Source organism: Ochlerotatus camptorhynchus, unplaced genomic scaffold (genome assembly GCF_037179485.1).
Source record: "Ochlerotatus camptorhynchus isolate MF236.1 unplaced genomic scaffold, CSIRO-AGI_Acam_v1.1 ptg000406l, whole genome shotgun sequence".
NCBI lineage: Eukaryota > Metazoa > Arthropoda > Insecta > Diptera > Culicidae > Ochlerotatus > Ochlerotatus camptorhynchus.
Genome location: NW_027040892.1, coordinates 1,683,203 through 1,707,479, shown reverse-complemented (window position 1 = coordinate 1,707,479; position 24,277 = coordinate 1,683,203). Strand labels below are relative to the sequence as shown.

The 24,277-nt window shown below is 38.9% G+C and overlaps 1 protein-coding gene across 1 annotated transcript; it reads left to right on the top strand.

Moving 5' to 3' along the window:
- Nucleotides 1-3,651: 3,651 nt before the first annotated feature.
- LOC135710916 (uncharacterized) lies at nucleotides 3,652-24,191 on the top strand. Its single transcript, XM_065233622.1, has 3 exons — nucleotides 3,652-3,656; nucleotides 23,366-23,855; nucleotides 23,916-24,191. The coding sequence occupies exons 1-3, from the start codon at nucleotides 3,652-3,654 to the stop codon at nucleotides 24,189-24,191; spliced, it is 771 nt and encodes a 256-aa protein (XP_065089694.1).
- Nucleotides 24,192-24,277: the final 86 nt, after the last annotated feature.

The following is a 24,277-nucleotide window of genomic DNA, read 5'->3' as shown; positions in this document are numbered from 1 at the left end:
TGGTCAAGTCTTACGAGTCGGAAGTCGGGAAGGAAGACGTTAAACTCAGGCTTCAAGTGCGTTTCGGTGATGATAGCGATGTCTATACTATGCTCGTTGAGGAAATTAACGAACTCAATGATCTTGCACTTGAGTGAGCAAGCATTCCAGTTGGCGATCTTGATGGCTTCACGGTCCATGATTGTCAATGAAACGTGATGCAGTAAGAATCTGCTCGGTTCTAGTCCTGCAGAACCGCTTGATGATGATTGCTTCTGCCATGATGTGGTAATGAGTTCCTCTGTTGTGCGCAGATCTTCCTTTTCATTTGATGGTGGGGCGTCATTGCAACGTCAAGATAGTCCCGGGGGAGGGTAAGCAGCCGTTGCCACATACGATTGTCGATGCAGATTGGCCGAAGGGTTTGGCAACTCAGCAGTTGGCACCTCAGCAGCAGTAGGCAAATGGTTGTTGAGTGGAAGCGGTGGAACAACCGGAATCGGACGCCGTTGGGTAATAGCGGGGAAATTCTGCTCGTTGCAAACCGGAACCTTCTTCCGACCTAGCTGGTTCTGCGTGGAGGCTTTTTTGGACAAAACTTGCTGCAATTAGCGCATTCTTCGGGTGCGTGTTGCTTTGCACAATCGTTGCAGCGATGAGTCATGTGGCAATTTTTGGTCCCGTTCCCAAACATGAGGCAGTTTGAGCATTGGGTAACGTTACGGTGGCTTGGTTGATAGCGTTCCAAATTAACCTCGATGAGTTTCGCTCGAGGTGGACTAAATACAACTGGTCACGGTACTTACGGGAGGTTCATTTTGAATACTTGGTTTGGTTTTAGACCGTTCTTCTTCAGTTCTTCCGACAGCGCAGCGGTTCCCATGTCGGGAAGACCTCGCAGGACCATTTTTAGCGGCTTGTCCGCCTCGCTATCGGGGGAGCTCTTCAACGGCCTTGTACTGGTTCTTTGCTGGAACCATAAACTTGATACCTTTAGTGCACATGCACATGGTGCACTTCACTCCCTTCCCGATGTAGAACTCAATGCTCTCCCGAAGCCCAGGCGAGAATTCTTTCACCAAGAATGGCGGTACTTTCTCCTTCTTTTCAATTTTCGCCTCGTCGCCATTATTGCCTAGAATGACGTAACGGGTGTTCGAAAGCAAATTTATTTAATGCTGATTGGTTGGGACGCTTCCCTGATGAGCTTGTAACCACATGCCGTCAACGAGCTTAGGTGCTAACCTATCGAAATTCTCGAACCAATGAAATTCCGGTCTATCACGTTTCACGCTCACTCGATTCTACTCATTGTTTATTCGACACTAACTCTATCTACTACATTCTTCCCCTTTCCTACTCTCCTTAATTGAGAAAGGAGGCATTACTATATATATCAACCCATTCGGAAAACTTTCATCTATCCTCTCGGCGGAATTTCTTCCATCAGGTCATGGCAATTCTAACTATTTCAAAATTTCCTCATCCATCATGTAATGGCAATTCTTATCTACAATCCATTAGGTCATGGCAATACTTATCTACCATCCATCTGATCATGGTAATTCTATCTTCCATCCATCATGATAATTCTATCTACCATCCATCAGGTTATGACAATTTTTTTTCAAAACTACAAGGGACAGCCCTATGGGGATGTAGGCAATGGTGACGTAGGACTACGTGGTCTTATATAATAAATCTTATTTGTTAACTGCAGCAGGAGCTTGTGTTTTGTGTAGGAATAGGAATTTGAGCGGGGTTCTCTCTGTTAATACTCTTCAGTATGACGAGCTTGACATAGATAGCTCACAGCGACTGACGAAGAGCTACTGATTCCGATCAATTGCGGAGCGGCTACTTCCTCCTTCTATGGATGCTCATGTGGGCTGCAGCTTGCTGCTTGCAGGCAGCCTTCCGTTGCACTATGGGCAAAAATGGGTTCAAAATTACCCAAAATTCAATATATCAACAGCACGCTAAGTTCCGGCCATGAAAAACGACTTATCCGAAGGAAAATTGTCCGAGGAATCGATTGCACGTGGTCCCATAGACCGGAGAGCCTTGTAGGTATGTGTTTTGGACCATTTTACCCCATTTTCCCCTACTTTTTGGAGGAAATGTTTTTTCACAGCTCTATTTTTCGTAAAACATAAGCACTTTATGCATGGTTTTAGAATACTATGTCTTTAAACAACAGTTCATGAGATATTAGGGGAATACGGGGTACACTTTATAGGGGAGTAAGGGGTAAAAGTGAAAATACAATCAATATTTTTTAATACAAAATCCATTTTTTTAAATATCATGATATTTTTTTCTGAAAAATACTTTTAATTAACTTTCATTCGGTATTTTTAGTTCCGTCATCGGCCAAACAGTTCAAAAGTTATAAATTTTTGAAGAAAATCGAAATTTTTTTTTTTTATTGCCCTAATATATAAATAGTCACTTTAATGACAAAATAAAAAAAAAATACGGGTCTAATATGTTGCAATAAGGAACAAAACTACCAATTTTTACAAAATTCTGAGAACCACTATATCGTTTTGCTGCATACAGATAAAAAAAGTGAAAACTCTTTTAAAACCGATAGCAGTAAATTAAAACTTATTTAGCCCCAATTAACTTTAAAATTTCGAAAAAAAAATCTTATTAATGCAGGCAACCTTTGGGGTCATTCAAACAATCGCATCGTTCAACATTTTTATGAATTAAAATAAATTTAGCGAGGGTTCACTTTTACCCCTTACTCCCCTATAAAGTGTAGCCCGTATTCCCCTAATATCTCATGGACTGTTGTTTAAAGACATAGAATTCTAAAACCATGCATAAAGTGCTTATGTTTTACGAAAAATAGAGCTGTGAAAAAACATTTCCTCCAAAAAGTAGGGGAAAATGGGGTAAAATGGTCCAAAACACATACCTGCAAGGCTCTCCGGTCTATGGGACCACTTGCAATCGATTCCTCGGACAATTTCCCATGGGTTAAGTCGTTTTTCATCGCCGGAATTCAGCGTGCTGTTGAGATATTGAATTTTGGGTAATTTTGGACCCATTTTTGCCCATAGTGCGTTGTGTGCTAGATAACACCACCACTCACCACGCGATGATTGAATAAACACCATTTGGTGAGACCAGATGGAATTCAACTTTGAAATCTGTGTTAGGGAAATCGCTTTTCGCAGGCAATCGGTGATAATTTTAAATATCATAGAAACAGTTGCACATTCGTGCAATTTTCAATAGTGACATTTTGAAGAATCGTAAAGTCTAAAATATAGCAGATGGGTAGGAAAATTTCTGATCGATTGGTGATAAAATGATTGAAATTAGTTCAGGGGCAGCTGAGTCATTAGCGTTCAAAATCTTTCATAATTTTGTTACATGTTCCATTGTCGGTTTCACAAAGTGTACCCTCATATATAAATCACAGACGTAGTCCTACGTCAAAAAACTTCAGTTCTTGAGTCATTTCACTATACTTACTGTTACACTCTAGGTTACACTATCGTACCAACTGTGCCATTGTCGTGACTGGACCGAGGTTTCCAGCCAAGACCACGACTGCACGAATTAATGGTGCAGCTCCCACGGCGGCGGCTGGTTCCAATCTTTTTTGTTGCTGCTGTTCCTTCTACTCGTCTGTCTCCTCCAAAATTCGTTACAAGAATGCCGTAAGTCAGACTTTAACTTGACTTTAAATGATCTTTATTTCTTGTGTTTGTGTGGTTTACATGCACATGAATTTTCAAGTGACACAGATGCGACTTTTCAACTTGAGTTCTAATGCTGTCAGCGAGCTTAGGTACCTCACATTAATACCTGCAAACCTTTCAAAATTCTCAAACAAATGGGATTCCGTTTACATACGGTCTATCACGCTTCACGTTTACTCGATTATATTCATTCTTTATTCCACACTTACTCTATCTACTACAACGGCATTCTCCCCAATGACCACTTTGAAGTGATAACGTTAATGTAACGAAGTTTAAAAGTTCCATGTGAAGAGAATGGCAATCAGAAGTGGTTATCACAATAGGGGGGACCTTGTAACCATTATGCAGATTTTAAGTTCAAAACCGCATAAGCCACACGCAAGCGAAGCGGCAACACTGCCACTCTGACAACCAAAACGCAAACTTTGCGACTCCCATCAGCTGCGATCGCCACCAGCAGGGTGGCCAGACCTACCGATTTATCGGTAGTCCTACCGATTTTTGGGATGCCTACCGATTCACAGACGAAAGGTTCAAAACTACAGATTTTTAACTTTTCCTACCGAGAATCACAGATTTCAAGGCTGTGTTCCATTTGGCGAATTTTCACTTAAGCTTTACACTTCGAAAGTAAATTATAGTGTTCGGAAATCTATCTGATGGTGATCGTCCGATTTTTGAAAAGGTGTTCGTCAAGATTGATTGCTGATCGGTGATAAATAAGTCTGCTAGAATAGCAGGTTTATTTCAAAAGTGTACATCTGTCAAATTTAAGTAAAAATGCAGCATTAGAACACAGACTTAGTAATCTTGAAAAATGTTCAAAGCCTATGTTTCGTTTTCCGTGTAGTAAGTCAGTTTGATCGAACGCGATATGTTTTGCAGCTTCAATCCAACGTATACGGTAAGAAGAAAGAACCCAAAAGTAAGTACTTTTCATTCATCTCGGCGCTATGGTGCAGGAACCAAGAAGTAGGTAAAATGTGTCAAAGTAGTTTTCATTTACTTGTGGGAAATTCGTATAGCATTTTCCACTACCTTTCTACTCAAAAGTAAATTAGTTGTACCCAAAAGTAGGCTCCGTTTTTGACAACATAAAAAGAGAAAATGAGACAAACTAGTCAAAAGTAGGTAAAAGTGAACTGGTCATTGGGAATTTTTTTCTTACCGTGTACAAATGAGTTTTTTTTACGTTTTATCGACCTTCTTAGTCTGATGTTATTTTCAGATTCCCCCTTTTTTAATTTCGTGTTCCGTTCGTTCTACTCGCACTTACTTGTTATTCTTAATTGTTATTGTTAATATTGGCATATTTTTGAGGGATACGAATTACTCATAGGGCCCATGCATTAATTATGTCACGCTAAATCGAGAAAAAAATTACCCCCTTCCCCCCACCCCCCTATCGTGACGTTTTTCCTATACCTAATGCATTGCTTGTCACAAAATCTTAGAAACCCCCCCTCCCCCCTTAGAGCGTGACATAATATATGCATCAACTGTAGGACTGATCTCTTTCTGTTTACCTTATATTTAATACTAATAGAACGTCGGACACCTAGGAAATCATATAAGAGAAGTACACCATTATGAAAAGTTGATTCATCCATGACTGGCCACTAATGCTCCAACCCATGTAGGGCCTTTTCTTTTGCATTTTAGTTTCTTCGTAGTTCGCACGGAGAAGCACTGGTCGGTGGCGGTCTCGACTACGCCCGGTCGGCAAAAAACTCCGAACGGAAATCTTCGTACCCGGTCAGCGAGCAGCATCAATCCCGTAGTTAAGCAGCGATTATGCGGAAGCAAGAGTGAGCCGTAGCATGTATACGCTCATCTTCAGGGGCGGATAGGCCCAGCCTTGAAGATTTTCAAGGCGTTCGATCGACCACGCCATTGGAAGGCGTTGTCCAACAGCAGACGGAAGCGGCATTCAGCGGCATACTTGCGCGGTGTAGGATTAAGGGGGACGCCCCTGAAAGTGAAAGGTTAGGATTGATAGGGACGTTAGGTGAAGGTCCCTGAATACAATGGGAGTACAATGAACGCTGCTGTGTTAGGTTATTTGTTTCAACGCATCCCTATCGTCCTCTCAGACATCATTGATCTTATTTGTGAGTTGTATGTCTTATGCCGTTATACTGTGGTTACCGCATCGTTTTATTTCCTCAAGTATGTTTCGGCTATTATATGAATGTATGAATGCCATATGTTGAAGTTGTGAAATCTCGTAGTATCTTATCACGAGTCTGTGGACACCTGGTAGAACCTATAGCCCAGGAGCTATCGAGGTGAGATACTAGTTGGAGCAGGAGTAATCCACATACAAGTTTCCTCTCTCGATTCAGAGAAACTGTAATAACCTTTCCTTCTTCGCATTAAGCCGGGAAAGTTTACTGGAATTTTGCATGAATTATGGATCATTTCCTTATTTATTTATTTATTTATACAATACAAGAATAATAGCACAAGTAATCTACTAATGATTTTCAGAGTATATGCTACTATTACACTACCGATGTACCTATTAATCTAACTGAAGTAGTTGCTGCATAAGTTTTTGAATGTTATTAAACTTCTTGCTGTCTTGCATTCCCTCGGTAGTTCATTCTATAATCGTATCGAACGATAGCGCATTGATTCACTTAAAAAATGTGTCGAGCATCTTGGAATAATGAAAACACTTGACTTAGAAGATTGTGAGTTAATAAAGAAGTTTTGAAGATATATCGGACTTTCGTTTAAAATTTTAAAAGTTTGAATACACATTCTAAGTTTCATGTAGTTGACGAAATCGTAGCCGAGTAATAAATTAGAAAAGTTAGAAATGTGATCGTATTTCCGCAGGTCGTATACGTATCTGGTAACGGCATTAAATACCAAGTTTAATTTCTTTGTATTTGTCTTAGAAGTTAAACTAAAGAGAATATCCCCGTACAAAAATAACGGAATGATCAAGGATCTAGCAAGCTGAAGTCTGATATGTTGAGGCGTGGAGTGACGTAACAAAACTAGGGAGTGAAGCGTACAATAAACTTTGCTGCACACAGCATTGACTTGAGCATTAAAGTTGAGGTTACAATCCATTACAATACCAAGGTTTTTAATTGCTTCAGAATACATAATGATATCACCACCCACTTTAACTAATGGGATATCCTGAATACCAGTTCGTTTTGATCTAAAAATAATAGTTTGTGTTTTTGCCCTGTTCAAAATAAGACCATTAGTTTCACACCATTTTAAGATATTTTCTATATCACTATTTAATAATGATATAGTTTCAGAAATATTATTCAATTTGCCAGAGATGTATAGTTGACAGTCATCTGCATATAAGTGAAATTTACAATTTGATAAAACGTTGGGCATATCATTGATGAACATAGAAAAAAGTAGGGGTCCCAGGATGGATCCCTGAGGAACCCCACTCAGAACATGCACGTAATTGGATTGCATGTTATTAAATTCAACATACTGTGATCGGCCAGCCAAATATGATTCAATTAAATTCACTGAGGAATTACCAATTTTAAAGCAACTAGCGAGTTTCTTGCAGAGTTTCCGATGATCAATTGAATCACATGCTTTGCTGAAATCTAAGAGCGCCATCACGGTTAACATTTTGTTATCAAGAGCATTTCTTAAAACGTCTTCAATTTTTATAAGAGCTGTAATCGTGCTGCAGTTCTTACGATAACCGGATTGTAAAGAACATAGCAGATTATGATTATTAAGATATTCGTTTAGTTGTTTGGATAGAATTGATTCAAAAATTTTCGACAGAGCACAAAGTACGCTAATAGGTCGATAATCCTTTTCTGTAGTTGGATTGTCAATCTTACCAATAGGAACAATCTTAGCCACTTTCCATGAACATGGAAATTCTGAAGTGGTTTTACAAAAATTAAATAAGTCTGTGATGTAAGGTAGAGTGACACATAAAGACACGTTCAAAATATTTAGAGGTATGAGATCAGTACCCACAGAATCACATGAAGCAGACGCAAACTCTTCCAAAATATCGTTACTAGTAATACCTCTGAATAAAAAATTAGCAGAAAGTTCATCAACTTGCTCAGTTTCAATAAACGATGATGGGGCAAAATGTGAAACAAAATATAATTTAATGAAGCAGCAGTGACATCGCCACCACCAACATTCATATTTGAACCTTTTAACCTGAGTCGCTTAATATTATTCCAAAGTTTTTTAGCAGGAAGGAATGCACTAATTTGGGAAGCAAAGTATTCACGTTTAGTGTTTTTAACCGTACGATTAGTTATGTTGCGTAGCTTAACAAAATTGTGCCATTTTTTAGCATTATTTTTATCGCGTTTCCAACAGTCATATGCTTCTGAACGATTTTTGAACGTCCTGTGGACATGTTGGTTAAGCCATGAAGTTGAAGGGTCTCTTACCAGTTTTCTGGTTAAAGGCGCATAACGGTTTATGTGTGACAATAGTGCATTATTTAGGTAATTCAATTTGTCATTTACATCACAATAAGAATAGATAGCATCCATATTTAATTTTTGTAAATCCCGTATAAAGGAATCTTGGTTAATGTTATTGTAATCGCGATGGAAATAGGTTTCGGGTGTAGTTTTTGAGTTTATAGTCAATACATATTAAATCGTGGTCACTAATACCGCCAACAGAAGACTGGTAGGTATTATTCACATTGGATGTACAATTTCCTGCAATGAAATCAATTAGAGACGGGGTGCTTCCGGGTTGATGGCGTGTGGGTGACTGATTCACTATTTTAAAAGAGAGAGTATTCAGTTGGTCTAACATACTAAGACATTTGGAAGAATTTACATCTAAAATATTTACGTTAAAATCACCCATTAACACAACATTAGGCTCAGTAGCCAGTGTTTCTGAGATGAATTCAAAAACGGTTTTCATTTTGTTCAGGTTTACATCGGGTGGTTTGTAAACAATTCCACACACTAAGTTAGCCTTTGTTAACTTAACAAATAAGTATTCGATTTCACTATTAGATTCAGACTTGGCAAGAACTGAGAACCGGATATTTTTCTTCAAATAGAAAGCAACGCCGCCTCCACGATTCCGTTTTGTACATTTCCGGTCGGATCGTAATATTCTATAACCCTGCAATTCAACGGATTTGTTGGTGACAGAAGGTTTGAGCCATGTTTCAACTAACCCCAAAACATTATGCGTGAGCATATCAAATTGATTGCTCAAATAAATTTCATCAGAAGGGGAATTAAGTGATTACCCTTTCTTTGCGTTTAGGCGCCATGGCGGTAGTAAAACGTTTGCCCAAATTGACTTCCAAGCAGACTACTATAAGAATCTGAAGAATCGAAGAGGAATTTTCCAAATCGATATCCAAGCAGGATTACGTCGGGTACGGTTCAAACAATGATAGAGGAATAAAGGTCAAACAAGGTAGAAAATTTACAAGTAATATTGAGCACTGAATTGTCGTACCTTTAGGTACCAGTAACAGTTCCTTCAGCAAAAAGCAAATAGATCCGCACGGCAAAAGAGCACGATGCAGACATCCCCTTTAGAAATGGTAATAGTTATTAAGTTTGCATCTTATTGCGTTTGCAGTTTTTCATACATTTTGAATGTGTTTATTGAAAATGGTATTCCTGTACCAGAAGCAGTTTAAGGATGATCTTAGCTTTCAAATAAAAAAGTTAAGTAAAAAAATATCTACATTTACTATGTAAGTAAGTTAAGTTAAGTTTTCTTTATTAGGGAGGCTTTCAGCCTCAAGCTGGTGCGCCTCCGCGCTATGTAAGAATTTTTTTTAATATTGAATTAATCTAATACATACTTACTGTGCACTGTAGTATAGTTTGATCAAAACCTTTAGCACCGTGGTTATGCTACCTATAGATTAGCAGTCTTCATCAAAGTTGGTTCGATTTTAATGAACAACTTTCGACGGATTCTGATTAGTTCATAATTACGTTGCATAGGTGGCACTCGACTCTTTATTTTGAACGAAGCTACCTAGAAGGATGGTTTCCTGGGCAAAGTTGTACATTTAACGGTACTGAGAAAGCTTGCCAAATATCTCAAAAACATGTGATTCACAGAAAATAAGAAATTAGCCAACTAAGAAAAATTACCACAAAAATTGCGTTTTACAAATTGTTTGGCGTATAAAGGTAAATAATGTTAGCATTATAATACGCCATACATAATTAATATGATATAAATGACCACTAGACTGATGCAAAATTTGAAATTTCCGCTCCACATTGCTCAAACGGTTCCAAATTGGGCCCTGATTAGCCTCCCAAAATTTGAACTAATATAGTGAGAAACTGACTTGGCACAAACCATATGGGAATTAATATGGAGAAACCATAATTTCGGTTCATATCGATCTCAACATTCACCAGTTTGTGCAAGGAACACAAATTATTAATGATTCAAGCCACTGATGTCTTATGATTATGCTCAATCAACTGTTCAGTAGGCAACATAGTATAGAGCACACAAATCATGGCTACTATATCACACTGCAGAATACAGTGTTGCCCACAATACAGTTGCTTAATCTTACCATAAGATTATCAATCTTTTAAACAATTAATAACTATTTAATTTAACATTTGGCTGAAAAACGATTTTTTGCAAAGTTGTAGCTGATAAAAATTCCCATAAGAATAGCAATAGAATTTGTTAACAGTACAATATTTTAAAAGGGCTAGAAGACAATTAACAAAAAGTTTTGTTTTCCCATAGTAATTTCCATATAAACTTCAAATGGTTTGTGCCAAGTCAGTTTCTTATCAAATGAGTTAAAGCTTTCGGAGACGAATCAGGACCCGATTTGAAACCGTTTGAACACTATGGAGCGAAAATTTCAAATTTTGCATCAGTCTAATGACCACTCTGAAAGATGTGTGTAAATGTATCGTACATTATTATGAAAATATCACTTTGTCTTATTCGTCCTTCGATCATGACAGAAATGATTTTAATTTGGAAAAATACACTAATGTACATTTTCTCCCTTAAGCTGTCCTTAAGCTATCAAAACGCACTGCTTTTGTTAAGCAATCACACCGACCAAACTTGAAGCCAACATTTTGCCAATCCTGCATCCATTCATGACACCTCATTGTTCCCACTTAATAATCCATCTCCATGGCAGTAAAACTTTTCCACTTTGCCACTCTTGCTCCGGCAATTTACCAAATGACCGCTGGGTGACTATCTCGTTGACTCTCGTCGCGTCCAGATCACCATCTGTCACCATAGTCGTCGTCGTCGTCGTCATCAGTGTCATCATGATGCGAAAAAAAAAGAAAGACAAAAGCCAAGATCTCTGTCTGTATCTCGCCTTCTCAGTGATTGCAACACTTGCATCTCGGGACGGATTTTCCCAGGATCATCAACTCAAAGTCCATTCGCACCATGTAATCATTTCTCCACGAGGAAGAAGTTCTGCCGGCCGCCCTGTGGCTATTGTAGCAACTTATCAATTTATATATTTTTTCCTCCTCATTTTGCCCCCTTTTGCCATTGTGAACAGCGGTGAATCCCGTTCTGTCCAATCCAATGGATTTGGTTTGTTCGGACAAGCCATAGCTTTTCCTTTCTCTTCCTTCTTCGCGGCAATGATTCATACTTATTTCTATATTTTTCCCACGCGAAACAAGATTGAAAAGTTTTCCACTTTACGTGGAAAATTTACTTAAGGACCTACAACGATTCAGGGATGGATGGGTGGATGAGAGATGGAAACCGAAGGAAGCATAACCCATCGAGAGAAAGAGAGGGATAGAGAAAAGTTTCTTTTTTATTCGTTTGCCTTTTCGCCGGGTTACGACGACGGTTAAGATGATACGCGGTGGCAGCCTGCAGTAGTGAGTGCGGTGAGGAATGGACAATAAAAATGACAAATTGAGATACTGCTGCAGATAGCCTTTTAACGGCTCAATTTTTTCCATTCTTTCTGTTTTCTTCGAATGCTACTTTTACGTTCGGATTGCTTTATTGCAGGGTTTCCGCCCACTTCCGGGAGGGCGGGCTCTGGCCATCAACATTATAATCCAAAGGAGCCCGGTCCACTTCAGGAGTTTACACGTGGTTTGGAGCGATGCTGGTGGTGGAGAGGGGCACGGGCGAAACGTTTCGAAACGTATCGAATATATTTCATTCATTGCTGCCACTGGATTCGGATCGCATTTATGTGGGTTATCAGGATAGAAATAGCTAAGAGGCTCTTGGACAGCTTATGTGAACGATACATATAAAGGGGGGGTGGGGGGAGTTAAGAAGATACCGTTGATAATGGCTATTGCTGGTGGATATTGAATCGTACTCGGAGGCACTGTTGCATACAAAGTCGATTAGAGATTGGGACAGGTTGATGTCCGAAGTTGGCTGAATAGGTTATGGAGTGGAAACTATAAATCCTGTGTAAATGGGAATTTCTCTCGATTGGAATGTGTTTTTCTAGTGAAGGGTACCTGATGATATTGAATTAGGATACTAGAAGAACAAGTTTATTATAATGCCTATGATAAGAACTCCATAACATGTACGGCAATTTTTTTTTTTTTTTTTTGTAAGGTGCAGTGAGACGATTGGCTAGTATCATTTATGGTATCAAATAGAGATAAACATGGTGTATTTTGATGATGGATAAGTGAATCAATGTCATTTTTAACGATAGGACTTTGACTAAGTTCTCAAATTGCCGGTCATTAAAACTTTCAATGATCCTCAATTGTGAAAAGTTTTCATATCCTCAAACTTGGAATATATATTTGTAAAACACTGTCTGCTTCCGAAATACCAACTATAATGTATTATTGTCTTCAGCATACTTACAAATTGCTTGCGCCAAAGGCTAAGTGGTAAGCGTGATTGCTTTCTCACCCCAATGGGTCTGGGTGCAATCCCAGCCGAGGTCGGTGGGATTTTTCTGAGGCATAAAAATCTCTGGTCACGTCATCCGGAAGGGAAGTAGAGCCGTTGGTCCCAGCCCATGTGTGTTTTAATGCGTGCGATATGTGGAAGTGTGGAAGCTGCCTTCCTGCACATTCGATTGCCGTCAATGGATGGCAATCGATGTCCGTCGGTGATTGGCACTAGAGTGCGGAACAGAGACCAACGTTAAATAAAGGAAAGAAAAGCATACTTACAACAGAAAGTCAGAAATCTTAATTATATATATATATTTTTAAATTGCATGCAGAATTTATTTGGTTCTGAAATGATGCTGCACTGTTCGAAAAATTCATGTAAATTTCTGCGAGATATAGCGCACATAAAATTAACGCTAGATTTGGCATAAACTTACGCGATATTTCGTGTAAATTTAAGTGCAATATCGCATAAATTAGCAATATTGTATGCAAGCTTGTAAACGATTTCGCTCTTTATGCCAAGTATAGCACAAAATTAAACGAAGGGAGATTTTACGCGATAGTTAATGTTAGGTACATTACACAAATCCTTAGATAGTTTCATTTTGAACGCCCCCCGTGTAGCATAAATTCTCTGGTGTAGGTTATCTCTCTCGTATATCTACACGGGGAACCTAGCGATAGTGGTGATAGTACACTACAGTACTCCTCTCTTCGATCCACACATATTGTAGCAGGTCTGTTTTGATCACGTTTGCCTATCAGTACGCAATAAATCATCAAGTCGGTCGGTCACCGTCGTCACTCTTCGCAGAATATAGTTTTCCTTATTTTACGTAATAAAATCGTTTTCTTTTCTGCACGGAATCGCGAGTTTTCTTCGTTAACCTTCACGACAAAATCACGGTCATAAGTGGAATTTGGAACGGGGTCCGAAACGGAAGTGTGGCGCAAAACCGGTGTCCAAATTGCAGTTTTAAGGGTCCGAACAGTTAAAATTCAGAATTTTTTTCTGTGTGCAATTATTAATTTTAATGCCATTTTAACATTATACAGCTAGTTTGGAAAGTGTAGGCTTTGTCTCATTTGGATCATTTCTGGCCATTTTCAAGGTATTTTAACATTTGATGAGTATTATGATAGTTGTCATTTTCAGGCTGTTGATAAAATTATTTTACCAAATTGGTGTTTTTAATGCATGTTGCAATAAAAAAATGCAATTTTTTGAGTTTTTAAGTTTTTAAGCTTATTTCAGTGATTCAGAATTTCTATCTGGATGTTCAGGATTAAGCCATTTTAATGTTTGGAGGCCTTTTTTGCGATTATGTTATGGTCATTTGAGCGTGGAAAGTAGGACGTTATGAGGTGGTTTTCTAATTAGTTTTAATAGGGGAATTTACGTATTCTCGGTAACCTAAGCAGCGACCTTCTTTCTAAAGCCTTTTTCTCTAAGAAACGCACACATATGCAGTATTGGTTTGTTTCCAATCTTTTGCTGCCAGCTGCTCTAACAATTTCAGTCGAAATAATTGTCAAAAACTGTTTTGAAACGCTTTTACAATGCTCTAATCTTCTCTAGTGAGAACGAGTATTGTCGGCAACCAGTTTTTCTTCGGCAACCGTTCCATTTGAACTGCATGTAAATCTGCTGTTCTATTATCGGCAACTCGAAATCAGCTACAATTTATAGTGCGAAAACCTTGCTAGATTGCTTTTTCTCAGTGGTAAAAATATAGTCAAATTGAAGATGAAAGCATAAAGAATCGTTTGCATGCATTCAGCGAAGTGTTTTCGTAAGAAAATCCAGTGAAAATAGTGTTTCAATTTGGGTTGCCGAAAATAGCCTGCTGAAGCCGTCATTTCCCCTACTACATTATTGTTTGGATACTAAAGTCAGTTCCAGTTAGTATTTGGCCGCTTCATTTTAATTACTGTAGCGTCTCTAGTTGTCGTAGCAAGAAACTGTTGACAGCGCTTTGATCAGGTAAGATTGTGGTGAAAATTTCATCAGGGCTCATACACACGTTTTAAAGTTTTCGAATATGGAACGCGAGAAACGTGAATAAATTCTGCACACTAACGTTGAAAACCCAACGCGGTCAGGAGGAATGATCGTTCTTAGATCCCAAAACAGACTGCATATAACTTTTTTTTTGTAAGTGACCCTCTGCTCTCCTCCACACCAAAAAGCTCAACTGCATGCTGAGCCTCCTGGTAGTGGACACTCTGAAATCAACCATATGCAACAAAACACAAAAAATACTAAAAGGATATATGGTTGAGGATTAATGTTAAATACTTATATCAAATGAGAGAGAGAAAGAGAGAGAGAGAGAAAAAACATCTATGAGAAAACAATTAATGTGCTTCTAGTGGAAAAATTATCCTTTGAAAGAAGCACACCTAAAAGAAACGAAAATAGCAACATATTTCTAATATGACTACTGGTTTTCAGCAAAACATTTGATATTTAGTGACGGTTGACATATGAATGATAATAAAAGTAATAAATAATAATAAACTGCATTAAATTAATAGTTGCGAAAATCGTTCCTTTAAGAAACATTTAATCTTAATTTTGAAGGATTTTATATTTGTTATTTGTTGAAGATGTCTTGGTAAGTTATTATATTTGGATGGACCTATAAAGGACATTCGTTTTTGACCAAAACTGGAGTATGCACGAGTTCTTGACAGATGGTTAGTTTGCCTGGTATTGTGAATCCGAGGTAGCGTGTTATGTAGCCTTAATGGGTTATGTGGAACATTATGAACCATTAGCAAAGTTTGCTTTTCACACAATCCAAGTACTGGTAATATTTTATTGGATACATCGGTGTACAATTGAGCTGAAGGATATAAAAATGGCAATTTATAAATAATTTTAAGACAGCGGTTCTGCAATTGCAGTTTTTTTCAATTTTGACTTACCAGCTCTATACCATGAAATAATCAAGAAGCTCAAATGAGAATGAATATGCGAAAAATAGAAAAGAAGCATAGCCTTTCGAGGAAGAAAACTTTACTTGTAACCTTATTTATGTGATAATCCCACGATAACGTAGAATCTAGATAAACTCCCAGATATTTGAATGAGTCTACTTTCTCGATAATGTCAGTGTTCATAGCTTAAATTGGTGCTTGTGGTAGAATTTTCCTAGGTGACCGAAAGATGTACTTGGTTTCTCAGGTTCAATGAGAGAAGATTTACCGAAAAATAACCCTGGAGCAACAGTAAATCCTGATTCATCTTTGAAGCAATTATATTCATTTTTAAAATAAGGCCATGTCGTCAGCAAATAACCTGAGAGTTCCAGCGAGATTAATGTTGCTAATATCGTTGATATAGATAAGGAAAAGTAAAGGCTTCTTTCTTTATCTTTATTTTAGAGATTTTTAGCCTGAGGCTAGTTCATCTCTTAGGAAAAGTAAAGGGCCAATGTTAGTTCCCTGTGGAACTCCAGTACTAATTTCTCTTCTAGAGCTTATTTCTCCATTGCATGAAACATATTGACTTCTGTTGTTCAAATAGCAGCGGATAATGCTGTTGGCGGTTCCCCTGATTCCATATCGTTCTAAATTCCTCAGTAAAATATCGTGGTTGAGAGTGTCAAATGCCTTCTGCAGGTCAAGAATCAAGGCGCCCACTACTTTTTTTGAATCTGTTTCTTCCAATATTTGGTCTACAAGCTCAGCTACGGCTACAGAGGTGCTACTTCCGCTGCGAAAACCATATCGCATACTATACAGTATATTATGCCTATCTAAAAAAAACTTATCAGGCGTGTGATTAATAACTTTTCAAATAGTTTGTTGAAAACTGATAGGGTTGATATGGGTCGATAATTATCGGCTTGGGTTACATCTCCTGACTTAAATATAGGCACTACTTTGGCTGTTTTGAGACAATCTTGATACGGACCCGTTTGAATCATTAAATTGAAGGATTCAGACAGAATTCTCAAAAAATAATACAACATTACTTTTAATTATTTTGGTAGGGATATTGTCAGGACCTGGACATTTGTTGGCCTTTAGATCATTAATCTGTAGTATAACTTCGTTGACAGATGATGGTTGTAGAAAAATTGAATCAGAAATAGGCGAAAACTTGCTTAAACGTTATCGGGAAACACTAAAGTTAGATCACACATATCAAAATAAACGTAAAAGTGAGACATATGACCGGAAATAACGAGCGAAGATCATTAGAGTAGTCGAAAAGAATCCTGGGATATCCGGACGTGATTTAGCGAAAAGGTTCAATGTAGCGCACAGTGTGGGTATTGCCGACTTGTTTCGCACACAATTCAGCACTGTTTTCAACGACGAACGACGCAGCACTCAGAATTTAATTGCTGCGTCTAGTAACGTCTCTCCCTCAACCTTCTCCAGCAATCCATTTTCTATCACCAGCGAAATGGTTATTTCATCTGGGAAGCAGCTAAAAACTTCAACGGGTTCCGGTCCAGATGGCGTACCGTCGTTAATCTTCAAACGCTGCCTGACTGCTCTCGCGACACCTCTAGCCAACGTTTTCAATCTCTCCTTGATTTCTGGGGTTTTTGCCAAGCTTGTTGGAAAGAGTCTTTCGTGTTCCCGATCCACAAGAAAGGCTGCAAAAAGACTGTTTCAAACTACCGTTAAGTGCTACCTCCAAACTTTTTGAGTTGATTATACTCGAAAAATTGGTTCAAAGTTTTGCAATCTGTATCTCGACGGATCAGCATGGCTTCATGCCTAAGCGTTCCACGACGACCAATTTAGTAACGTTCGCTTCGTTCATCATTCATGAAGTAGAACGTGGCCATCAAGTAGATGCCATCTACACAGACCTCTCCGCAGCATTTGACAAAATGAACCATGACATTGCGTTGGCTAAATACGACAGAATAGATGTTCACGATGGCCTGCTTACTTAGCTCTACTCCTACCTGGCTGGTCGAAACATGTCTATCAAGATTGGAGACTATGTTTCTTCATCCTTCTCCGTGACATCCGGCTTTCCCCAAGGTAGCCATCTTGGGCCATTTCTGTTTCTGCTGTACATGAATGACGTCAATACTATCCTGAAATTTATTTATTTATTTTGTCGTCAATCAGATCTAGACCATTTTTTACAAGTTACAAGTCATGTGTTAAAATTACGAATAGTATTAAAGTACTGCTTTAATCTGCGATCGCTTCGAAAAGCTTTGGGATACAGGAAATAATAGCAATTCCTCGGTTATTTTGTATGTCAGATTTTTTGCCGCTTTTGAAAATAGGCACTAGAAAAGAGCTTTTCCATGTTTTTGGGAAGATTCTAGAATCTAGTGACACATTGAAAGGCCAGAATAGTGGAGCTGTAAGTTCCAGTTCCAGGCTCTTCATAAATACTGGTGGAATTCCGTCTGGTCCAGAGCCTTTGGAAGCATCCAAATTGTTCAAAATGCCTTAAACTATCGTATGCGGACGTTTTGAAACTCTAATTCGTGATAAAAGAACCTAGTGATGCCATTTTCTTGCAGCAACAATTGGAAGTCTTCGCTGAGTGGTGTCGTATTGAGTACTATTGTATATACTATACTATGTATATATAGTATACTATGTCACTGAATGTCTCGAAATGCTTTGTAATTTCCTTTGGCCGCAAGCGTTCGCTTCTTCACCTGACCGGCATAAATTTGAAACGTGAATTAACTATCAAGGATCTGGGAATACTGATCGACTCCAAGCTCAGCTTCAAGGATCATGTTGCATACGTAGTATCCAAAGCTTCCTCACAACTTGGGTTCACATTCCACTTCGCCCAAAAATTCAAAGATGTATACTGCCTCAAAGCGACCTATTTTAGTTGTATGTTGACCATACCATAAATAAATAAGTACAGTTCAGCGAATCTGTATGCGAAAAGGTTTTCAGTCATACCAGCAACATCCCAACAGGACGCTGAAACAGAACCTGGTTGCCGTACTGTTAATGGCTAGCCAGATGGGCTAGTTTAAAGGGATTCCCCTAACCTCTGGTCTAGCCACGGAGATCGTCTGGGGTGGGCTACACTCGCCTCTTTTGTTGGCTAGCTCGAGCTTGAAACCCTGGAGCTTCAAGGTCGGCTCCTGGCTTGTCGGCACTGATCAAAAGAACAAAACACCTTTTTTATCACTTTTACTCTTTTATTACTTACGATTTAGGTGTCTGTAGTGTGTATGTGTGTGTAGTGCTGGCCAGCGATGACGGGATTCTGCAGCGGGTGGGGTTTTTCGGCGGCGGATGAACGGACTGCTCACGGTGGATGCCAGTACTCGACGGTTATCACCGTGTGGCACGACGGATGTTGTACTGGAAGTCGATCGGGTGATCGACGGTGGTCTCCCAGTGGTCGTCGGTATATAACCGATGGACCCTTGCTACACGGGTGTTGGCGTATTAACGGACGCCCTCGTGGTTTTAGCCCGTAATTAATGGGTCCTGAGGGGAATATGAGAGGTTGTCTTAGGGCTGGGAATTCTGCTACCGGGTTATTGATTGGGTCCTACCTGACTCCGTATTCGGTGGCATTAGCCGGTATTTGTTGGTAACTTTTCACTAATTTTTCCAAAACTTATAGCAAACTTGGCAGACTGAACTATCTCGCGCAATGGCTGAAGTGAAAGAGAATCTTCTCTTCAGTTTAACCCAGTAGCTTCCCCCTTGACCTAAGCCCATTTCCATCTCCCTCCCACTTTTCCACCACCCCTTGTCCATATCCTTCTCCTGTTTCCAACGCCCACCTTCATCCTTACGCCTTCCCGTTATGTGTTCTGTGTTATGTGTTGTTGGTGTGACTGGGTTACAATTTTTAATTGGACCGTTGGTTTGGGAGTACATATTTACTTACATTCAAAACAAGACAATATTGCATACAAGAAACTGACATACAGATTGAATTCACAATGAACACACATATACCCTATTCCTCGCTCTCGCTATCTCCTGATTTTTCTCGCTCGAAGTGAACCAATAGGGTACAGGAACCAAAACGGTAACAGTACAAGGAAGCTGTACGAGAAAGTTCAGATCAAGTATAACAGATGTATTTTGATGAACGATGAAACTTACGTAAAAATTGACTTTGGACAAATTCCGGTCCAAAATTGATACCTTGCCAAACGTAAGGGGAATTCTTTAATAAAGTTCAAATTTGTCTTTTCTGATAAATTTGCTCGCAAGTTGGTGATTTGGCAAAACGTCTGCATCTGTGGAAAGAAAACAAAGGTGTTCATCACTGGAGCGACTATGAATGGACAACTTTACAAGGAGGAATGTCTTCAGACGAGAATCTTACCTTTTATTCAGTCACACGAAGGTCCCGTAGAGTTCTGGCCCGACTTAGCCAGCTGCCATTAGAGCAGGGATATCATTGAATGGTATAAACAGAATAATGTCAATTTTATTGAAAAAAGTACCAATTTACAAAATTGTCCAGATTTTCATCCTATCGAAAAAATTTGGGATACTATCAAGCATAAATTTAAAAAAATGTGGCAAAACAATCAAAACACCATCTGATTTCGAGAAGTGGTGGAAAAAGAGGGCAGTAAAGGTTGACAGTACTACTGTGCAAGACATGATGGGAGGTATTCAGTGAAAAGTACAAAAAATTATCCAAAAAGTTGACGAATGATTTTTCTTGAATTTTCCCCTGAAAATAAAAAAAAAACTACAAAATTCTATCCTTAGCGTTTTTGAACGTTATTTTCTCTTGGAGAAATGATCCATTTTGTGCGACCAAATTTTAATGGAACAGACTTCCCAAGTCACAATTTTGGTTTTATGAGGGTTCTGTAGATCATGATTTAGACTTGTAGAATGCTATAAAACCTCGATAAAACCTGCAATGTTACTTGGGCTTAGCCTTAAGATAACTTCTTCAGTGTTTTGATATTCCTATCACATTTTTTCTTGATTTGTTTTCCATGCTGAGCACCAATGCTACCGACGCCAGGGAGGCTGCTGAATTTTAGCCACATGATCAGTATGAATTTCATTGTTTTTCTTATGAAAAATAATGTTGACAAAAAATAATAAATCGGAGCAGACTGGAACCGAACAATGGACGTTGAGATTACGGAGCTCGTCTTTCAATGTTTAAGAAAATGGAATGGCTAATGGTGTATAAGAGGTACGTTATGTTAGACGAAAATCTTTCATAAGTCGCGCTTAAGAAATTCATATTTGTCGTTCATAATTCGAGTCTTATGAAATTCTTAAGTATATTTGCCTCAGTGTACCTATCGACCCATCAACCCATGAACCGGGGACCAACGGCCTTACTTCCCTGTTATGATGTTATGATGTTATGCCTCAGAAAATCCCGGCGACGCCAACTGGGATTGAACTCAGGCCTGCTGGGGTGAAAGGCAATCACGCTTACCACTGCACTACAATATGGATAGAGTTTTTGGTTAGTGAAATAATATTCAATACATATTTTTTATGATTTCTTTACCTCTCACCCCAGCAGGCCTGGGTTCAATTCTAGTCGGCGCCGTCGGGATGTTCTGAGGCATAACATCTCTGATCACGCCTTCCTTCGGAAGGCAAGTAAAGCCGTTGGTCCCCGGTTCATGAGTTGATGGGTCGATAAGTAGGGTCCAGGTGTAGGAGCTGCCTTCCTGGCGTCAGTAGCATTGGTGCTCAGCACGGAAAACAAGATCGATGGAAAACAAATCAAGGAAAAAAAATAGTGTCTTCTTATGGTGGTAAGCTCTCACCGGTATTATCCTCAGATTAAATCCCGATCATGGCTGCTTTTTTTTCGATATCGAAGTATTATCAATACGATTCTAAGCAAACGTCTTGCAGATCATCCAATCAGGGTCGGTATTAAAAGATTAATTCATAAGGGAATTTATGAACGCCCGATATGCGGTTATGCATATGAGCAAAATTTCAATGCAATAAATCATCATTAGACATCTGTGGAACTTTGGTATGTTAAAATATCATGTGAAAAGACCAGAGGATTTTCATGAACAGAGGATGATATAAATTGGAATCAACATTCATTGTAATAAATTTTTGGTTTGTGTGTAACTAACGATCAATCGAATGCAATAATGGAGCACGAACGAAGGCGATGCACAGTGGTTGAAAAGTTCATTTTGACGCTCTTAATTAATAGCACCATGGAGAGTGGATTTAGAGTAATGACGTTTTCAGCAAAGTTGATGAGTATGACATGCTTCATCTTTTGAAGGCACGGGTTTTGTGATTATTCCCCCTAAAAGTGAAATGAAAAATTTATTTCATCACAATGTCGAGATAAATGGTTGATGTTTTCAGCAAAGTTGTAGCAAAATAAGTTACAAACAACTTTGCTGAAGACATGAAAGTCGCAAATTTCACTCAAATCGAGATACAGAGCGTTTTTTGAGGACGGACCCCCATAAAAACGTTTTTCATCAAAACACATATTTTCTTAAATTTTAGATCTTCACTATGTTGAACAAAGTTGATTGGTATACTTAAATACACATCTTTCTACAACATACTATACCTGCATCATTTTAATAGGATGAGTTATTGATAAATTGTCTTCTATTTTCCACATATTTTGGACTTGCGTATCTTTCTTAGGTGCAAGAAGGTGGAGATGAAGTCAAATGCATCTAAAACTAAATTAAAAGAACTTTCAAATGGTGGTAAACTTGTCCGTCCACGACCGTCTGCTGGAGATTTGTGGTCAAAACAACCGTTGATAGGCTTTATAGAAGTCATGTCAACAACAAGGGGATACTGTTTTATACCGCGTAATAAATTCGTTTCCATAGTAAACGGCTCCATAAACAAACTTCCCACTTCTCAGAGCTTATCAAATTCAAGAACTGCACATTTTCTTTTCAAACGTTTCCCAGAAGGCAAAACTGAAGCATCAAGAACGAAAAAATCTGCCAAATGCAGTTAAACTTGTGAGTCGATAAGTGTTTTTTTCCACAGTGCTCATCACTGTTTTGCATCAAGCGTGAAGCAATTGTGAAATTATATGAAAGAATGTAAGATAGAAGAACTGCGGAGCCCAAGCGAAGAAGAGAGAGACTAATTCTGCCAAAGAAACCGGACAGCAGAGGAAGCTACGAGAGCAGGACTTTGAAGTAAAATGGAATTATCTGGTAGGGCTTAATTACTTTTAAATGTTTCAATTCATCTAACGATCACAACAAGTGCTAATGATCGTTTTTTTTTCTTGATTCAATTTAAGTTGAAATTGATAAGCGTGATCTCTTATCACTCTGGTCAAACCGAGTGGAAGCCGATCATCAAAATTCAACTGAATTTATGAGGAGAAGGTACTCCAGTGTTATGCCATAAATGTGAATATTATGCCGGATGTGACTGCACATGTCGGAAAACCCGTGAAAACGATGTGCGACTTTTTTTCAAAAGCTCTGGACCAAACATGCTCGTGCATGGTTGTCAAGTGTCACGCCGAGTATTTCAGTAAGCCGTTTACGCTTCCGGAAAACGTTTTAAACTTGCTGCCGTCTTCTTTTGAAAATACGAAAAGTTTGGTAGGACGGAAGGTTGTTCCTTTCGAAGAATGTTGTGAAACAACGTAGAGGAAGAAAACTGCAGAGGTTCAAAATAGCTACCAGCTTAATGAGCTAGCATTTCCGACACAAATGAAGATGAGAGACATACCGAGTTTGTAAGTCGCCGCGATCGGACGTATGCATAAATAGCTCTATAGAGCATCAAATTGCATATCGGTGCTGATTGCTTGTGAAGTGTGTGGACCGACGAAGTGCATTTTTCGTTCTTTTTTGCCAGACCAAGCAAGTTTCGCTGCATAGTGGAAGACTTCCCAGCACTCGGTCAGCAAAGATTCTCCGGGAAGTTTTTAGTGATCGAAAGAGTTGATGAAGGCGAAACTCTTGAAAAGGTTTCACCTATAATCATTGAAAAAACAATTCAAACCTGGTGCGGTGGTGACAATGTCGAACAAATAAGAAGAACAAAGGAGGGTAAATGTCTAATCAAGACGAAGAACGATAGACAAGCTCAAGCTCTGCTTAAGCTAAAAACTATCTCTAGTGATATAAACGTTAAGATCTACGAACACAGAACACTAAACTCGTGCAGAAAAGTTATCACGAATCGCGACCCTTACGTAGTTACGGAAGAAGAAATTCTTGAAGTGCTAAAAAATCAAAACGTGACAAAGGTAGAACAGATTAAAACGAAGCGCAACGGCGTGGTAAGTGCAACAAACTCGTTCATCATAACGTTCAACAGTGTCAATGCCCCCAAGTATGTTAAGGTAGGCTTCGTACGAATTGCTACTAGGCCGTTTTACCCTCGGCCAATGCGATGCTTTCAGTGTTTTCAATTCGGACACATCGGCAAAGCGTGCAAAGGAGAAAAAAGGTGCTACAACTACAGTAAATCGTTCCATGGGGATTCATGTGACAACACTCCCCAATGCATAAATTGTGCTGACAAAGAGCAACAACAACAACAACACCGGCCTACAAGTAAGAGCTGTCCAGTATGGAAAAGGAAAAGTACCATAATGATGATCAAGGTTGATCAGAACCTAACATACATAGAAGCAAAACAAAAAGTGGAAAAATCGGAAAAAAAATTATTACTCTGAAGCGTTTAAGAAGAATCTGGAGACCAAATTTGAAGATACATTGAAGAAGAGGGAAGAATGGTTTCTCGCTGAATTGAAGAAACGAG